Source organism: Phoenix dactylifera, chromosome 8 (assembly GCF_051530095.1).
Source record: "Phoenix dactylifera cultivar Ajwa chromosome 8, Ajwa_hap1_PhDact_Kaust_v1.1, whole genome shotgun sequence".
NCBI lineage: Eukaryota > Viridiplantae > Streptophyta > Magnoliopsida > Arecales > Arecaceae > Phoenix > Phoenix dactylifera.
This window is the reverse complement of record NC_143197.1, coordinates 27,517,763-27,524,087: the sequence shown is the minus strand read 5'-3', so window position 1 is coordinate 27,524,087 and position 6,325 is coordinate 27,517,763. Positions and strand designations below refer to the sequence as shown.

Genomic DNA, 6,325 nt, shown 5'->3' with positions numbered 1-6,325 from the left:
ATGGCATGTAACAGAACTTTTTTTTTTTCAAAAAAAAAAATCTATTCTTTAACACTTAGGAATATATTGTGCATGCCATTTCTTCTTAGTCACTTCAAGACATTGATCGCAGCAAAGTCGGTGTCAAGACCTCTTCTCTCTGGAGCTAGAGCAACCCGAATGCACTCCTTGGAGCCCAAGAGACTCGTAAACTAATCAAAGAATCAATCCATGCATCCGAAATTACACGAAACGAGGCCCAACCAAACTTTGAAGCGTAACCAGAACAAAATGAACAAGAACAAACAAAGGATATATTAGCAACCCATCCAGAACTGGAAACGAGGTGTGCGAGAGGAGAACGACCCCCGAGACGCTAATCTTTATAAAATGATGCCCGGTTTTCGAAGCCCCCAGCCTAAGGAACTGAGGCTCCCCAAGTCAAAAGAAAAAGGCAGTGGGCAACTACTATATTAATGAAACCCCGTTACCCTAAAAAGCAGCAAAGCAGTGGATGGAGGCCCCATCCCGCGTGGGAGATCGCGTTTGCAACGCGGGAGGAGCGACAACAAGGTGCGTGGCCTTTTGCACGAGAGGCCGAACCGAGGAAGAACAGCGCGAATCAGACCGACGCCCCATGTCCCAATCCCCCCGCCGTTATCTCCTTGGCAGAACCCGATGCCCTCCTCGATACCACCCCACCCTTCTCTTCCCTCCTTACACCAATCCCCCATCCCTTGTATTATTAATCCCCTTGCCACTGCTCTCTTCCACCCTCGCTCTCCTCTTCCTCCCCTCCTACTCCCTCGAGTTACACCAATAAACCCATGCGCAGAGCCATTTCCCCTTGTTTTTTCTGATGGCGTCCTCCTCCTGCCTCATCCTCCCCCCTTCCTCCTCCTCCACCTCCTCCTCATCCCATGATCCCCCTCTCCCTCTCCCTCTCCCTCTCCCCTCCACTATTTCTACTCTTCCCCTCCTCCCCCACTTCCACCAAGAAGAAGACTTGCTCTTTTACTTGCACCTCCAGCAGCAGCAGCAGCAGCAGCATCTACTAGACGTCCGACACCAACAGAAGTTCGACAAAATGGTGCGCAAGCGCCCCGCCTCCGAGCTCGACCTCCAGCCCGACTCCTCCTCTTACCCCAACCCCGCTCGCCTCACGCGCCGCGCCAACATCCACTCCTCCTCCTCCTCCGCCGCCTCTTCGGCGGCTATGCCCGCAGCGTTTATCGGCGACCTCCAGGGTCACTCTCCTCTGATGTTCGACCCGAGTCCCGCACCCAACGCTCCCCCCATTCTCTTATCCGGCGCTGGCACGAACCCTGCTCCGGCTACTACTCTCTTGCAGTCGCTGCCACCTCAGCTGCCGGCTCCGCCGGCAGTGTGCGGGTTTTCCGGGCTGCCGTTGTTCCCCTCCGAGATGGAACGAGGGGGCGGGGGCAGCGCGAGCATGGACGTGCTGCAGGGCATGAGTTCTTCCGCCGTTGGCGGGGTCTCCGACGAGGGGACTGTCGGCGGCACCGTCGCGGCCACGGCGTGGATAGATGCGATCATCCGGGATTTGATCAGCAGCGCCACGCCGGAGGTGTCCATCCCCCAGCTCATCCACAACGTTCGGGAGATTATTCATCCGTGTAACCCCAGCCTCGCCGCCGTGCTCGAGTACCGCCTCCGGTCCCTGACGTCAGATCCGCCTGCCTTGCCGCCGCTTCCAAGGGCCGAAGCGCCAGAGCCCTCGGAGAAGAGGCGGCGGCCGGCTCCGGCGTTGCCGGAGCTACCGCCTCCGCCTCCGCCTAAGAGGGTCGACCCTTTGCCGTCCTTCCCATCCTCCACCGCCGGAGCGTCCAGCCAGCAGCTTCCCAGCTGGGAAGAAGCCAATCCAAATCCCAATCTCAGCTATCCCCGCCTCCCCAATCCCCAGCCCCAGCAACCCCAGCCGCAGCGGAGCTCGGCCTCCGCCTCGTCGGACGAGGCCACTGCGGCGGCGGCGGCGGCGGCGGCGAAGGAGAGAAAAGAGGAAATCCGCCAGCAGAAGCGCGACGAGGAAGGGCTCCACCTTCTCTCCCTCCTCCTCCAGTGCGCCGAGGCGGTGGCCGGCGACAACCTGGATGATGCGAACCGTTTGTTACTCGAGATCTCGGAGCTCTCCACACCCTTCGGGACCTCGGCGCAGCGCGTGGCCGCCTACTTCTCCGAGGCCATGTCGGCCCGCATCGTGAGCTCCTGCCTTGGCCTCTACGGGCCGCTCTCCTCCGTCCCCCACCGGGCCCGCCTCGCGTCCGCGTTCCAGCTGTTCAATGGCATCAGCCCCTTCGTCAAGTTCTCCCACTTCACCGCCAACCAGGCCATCCAGGAGGCGTTCGAGCGCGAGGATCGCGTCCACATCATCGACCTCGACATCATGCAAGGCCTCCAATGGCCGGGCCTCTTCCATATCCTCGCGTCCCGTCCCGGCGGCCCACCCCGGGTCCGGCTGACGGGGCTCGGGTCCTCCATGGAGGCGTTGGAGGCGACGGGGAAGAGGCTGTCGGACTTCGCGCAAACACTTGGTCTGCACTTTGAGTTCTGCCCAGTGGCGGAGAAGGTGGGGAATTTGGACCCGGACCGGCTCGGGGTGAACCGGCGGGAGGCGCTGGCCGTTCACTGGCTCCACCACTCGCTCTACGACGTCACGGGTTCTGACACCAATACGCTGTGGCTCCTCCAGCGGTATCTCACTCTCTCTCTCTCTCTCTCTCGCCCTAGCCTACTCTACTTTGCGTGTTTGAATGGGAAAAGGAAGTTGCTCCTTTTGTTACCTTCTTTTCCCACGGTGCAATGATTAACTTATGGCAATGAGCCACGAAGAATAGCTGCCGCTACTGTTCTTCGCCCGCGTCGTCGTCTTCTCATCTTGCTCTCTTTATTTGCACTCTTTTTTACATTTTTCAAGTAAAAGATGATGAGTATCTGAAAGTACCGATTATTAGCTCGGTGCAGCCTTCCCTTTCCTCTCATTACTTGTTCACACTTGGTAGACATTTCTGTGAAAATTTTTATTAGTCATTACTTGTTGGTTTAATGCAGTAAACAATGGCTGACATTTAGCACGTAGAAGCTGAGGAGGGAGCCAGCTATAGCCTCTGACATTTTCTCCTTTTCTCATTCTTTTCTCTTTCTGGATCGACGGTCCTCAACTTATTGCTAATTTTTAGTCTTTCAACTTTAATAAGATGAAATGGTTTCTCACTTTGTCCATTTCTCTTCGAGTTCACAACTTTTAGCCCCGACTTTCAACCCTGTAATTAAGCTGCCACTGTACTTCGGTATTGGGAATCTTGCTACTAAGATCTGCTTGAAGGAGAGTTTAGGAGTACTAAATATTACTGCTTCGCAGTCTTTCTGCCCCTCTGTGTAGAAGTTGACAGTCTTCACCTTGACACGATTGCATGCTAGTTCATTTTTGTCTATTTTTCTTGTTTTTTTTTAATTGGAAGGGTGGCTATGTCTGTTTTATCTTGTTGTAATGATAGTTTAAGCTTGCCTGGCGTGATCAGATTACACTAAGATCATCTTGAAAGAGAGGCCCAATAGCTTCATTTTGTTTTTTTTTTTCCGAATGGATTATTAGTTTATTTCTACTTCTTTCAATGCAGAAACGGATCCCTAATACTTATATGATTTCTAAAAGATCTGCCCAAAAGTGAGTCCAGAAGCACTAATTATGACTACTTTGTAGCCTTTCCGCTCCTCTCCTGTCAAAAGCACGCCATACTTTTCTCTTAAGAATAATTACTGACTTTATAACCCTACTTTCGATGCTCTAAAAGTACACTAATGGCTAACCCTCTCTCTGTTGGAAATGGGTGCATGGGTCTCTCTTACAGGCTGGCGCCGAAGGTGGTGACCATAGTGGAGCAAGACCTAAGCCAAGCGGGCTCGTTCCTCGGCCGGTTCGTCGAAGCCATCCACTACTACTCAGCCCTCTTCGACTCCCTGGGCGCCAGCTACGGCGAGGACAGCCCGGAACGGCATATCGTCGAGCAGCAGCTCCTCTCTCGCGAAATCCGCAACGTGCTTGCCGTCGGCGGGCCGGCGCGGACCGGCGAGGTCAAGTTCGGCAACTGGCGAGAGAAGCTCAGCCAATCCGGGTTCCGCGGCATCTCCCTCGCCGGCAACGCCGCCGCCCAGGCCACCCTCCTCCTGGGCATGTTCCCCTCCGACGGCTACACTCTTATCGAAGAGAGTGGCGCTCTCAAGCTCGGCTGGAAGGACATCTGCCTCCTCACCGCCTCGGCCTGGCGGCCCATTCACTCACCGTCCGCCACCGGCACCACCACCGCTCCTCTCTGCACCTCTCGGTAGTCAGCTACTAGTTAAGCTCAAATGAATCTATTTTTTCACCTAGTCGCTTGCCCATTTGGGCTTCCAATAGCTAGCAAGCAGTCGGCCGACCACCTGTTTCTTTGTGTACATGAGACTGATGTTTTGCCAAATGAGAAAATAGTGGTCTTTGCTTTGAGTACCTCAAACGAGGTGGAGGGCGGCACTGCTTTTTATCTCGTAGGGTTTTATTTCCAACGAGGGGTCGTTTTCCTCCCCCGCACCGCTCTTTTGTTTTTTACCCCAAGGTGGAGCGAAGGGAAATGAATGAGTTGGCCATTTGTTTGATATCTCTCTGGCAGACAAGGGTGGGAGAAAGGGATGGGGGCGTGGTTTCTTCTCCATTCCTTGGGTTTTCGGCATTAGCTTTCGTTGAGGGGCTGAATGGAGGCTTTAGTACCGCATGGAGGAAGCGAGCATGAAGAGAATGTGATGAGAGGTGGGTGAGGAGGGTCTTTGGCAGGGGTGGGGTGGAGCCCTTCTTACTTCACTTCCAAGCTAGAGTTTAAATTTGGGTGGGGTTTGGAGGGATATGGGGTGGGGATCACGCGGTGGGGCTTGGGGTGACGGATGAATGACCAAATGGGGTTAGCTTTTGTGGGGGGATTTGGTGGGTTGGCCTGCCTGATTTGGGGTGCATGTCAGGGTCGTCTTTGGAAGTGTCACGTCAATGATCGGAGGAAATTTGTTTGGGTTCATGGCATTGAATGCGTGGAAGAATTGTCGAGCACCTAAAATATTTCAAATAGATAGCAGTGATGTTGCGTTGTTTGCTGATAACTCACTTCATGGCGTGTCTTCTAGTTACCTAATCCCTTAAACTATACGCAAATTGGCTCAAATCAAAGCAACTCTGCAGGCCACTTCAAATCTTTAATACAAACTACAAAGAGATAGGTGACATAAAAATAGATAGTTATGTTGTTCTTGTAAAATATTGGTTGGGTTTTCCTTTTTCTCACAAGAAAGAGAGCATATATTCATATCAAAAGCCAATCGCTTTTGAATCGGCCACGGTTATCTGATGGATCTAGGAGGAGCCAAGGGGTGAGGATCCAGACCACCCCCATCCGAGATATAGGGATGATAACGAGGAATGGGGTGACCTTCCAGGCCAAACATGTATTCAGAGAAGCCAATGAGGCGACCGACTGGATGGCTGTCTATGCGGCTCACCACTTAGAGTATACCCTCTAGTCATAAGAGGAAAAGCTGCCACAGGCATTTCGCGAGTTAATGTTTTTTGACTTTATTGGATGTATTCGTACACGTATTATATAAAGAATCCGTTCCAGCATGAAAAAAAAAAAACGACAGTTGTAGTTCCAATTTATGGGCCTTTGCTTACCTTTGTTTTGGTATTATTTTTGTCAAACTGTCAATTTCAACATTGATTATTTTTAAGGGCGTTAATGATTCTAACTAAATAAAAGCCGGCTAATTTTTATGGACAAGATTAAGTTATAAATTTGGTTTAAGCATCTTGAAAATGTTTTTTAAGTTAGTTATCCTGCATATTATAAGAGTCCATGTAAATTACTAGAAAGGCTCTTTGTGAATTGATATCAAATATATAAATTAATTAAATGAATTCTTCAGCCTACCTGAGTGAGCATTTCATAACAATTATTATTAAACGAACAAACACATTTGATAAGCATGATTTGCTTCCCGCTTCAGTATTTTGGTTGTGAGAGATTTCAGAGAAGCACTTATAAAAAGATGGAGCTTGCAAATTAATATGATCTCAGAGAATTCTCATGCAGCAAACAGCTCATATATAAAGAGATTTCTGTTAAACTGACTAAACCAGGTCGCAGCAAACTGAATTAATTGATTATATATCCTTTTTTCACTTACACCAGCATCAGATGTGAGCAATGCATATGTAGTAAATAATAAAAAACCAGATTAAAAAAATAAATAATATTAAATACATATAAGTAAAATAAAAAATTAAAATTAAAATTGGGGATAGATA

At 50.6% G+C, this 6,325-nt stretch overlaps 1 protein-coding gene across 1 annotated transcript; it reads left to right on the top strand.

Annotated features, from left to right (window-relative positions):
* Positions 1–480: 480 nt before the first annotated feature.
* On the top strand, positions 481–4,493 carry LOC103717883 (protein SCARECROW 1-like). Its single transcript, XM_008806433.5, has 2 exons — positions 481–2,691; positions 3,849–4,493. The coding sequence occupies exons 1-2, from the start codon at positions 839–841 to the stop codon at positions 4,324–4,326; spliced, it is 2,331 nt and encodes a 776-aa protein (XP_008804655.4). The 5' UTR covers positions 481–838; the 3' UTR covers positions 4,327–4,493.
* The last annotated feature ends 1,832 nt before the right edge of the window (positions 4,494–6,325 follow it).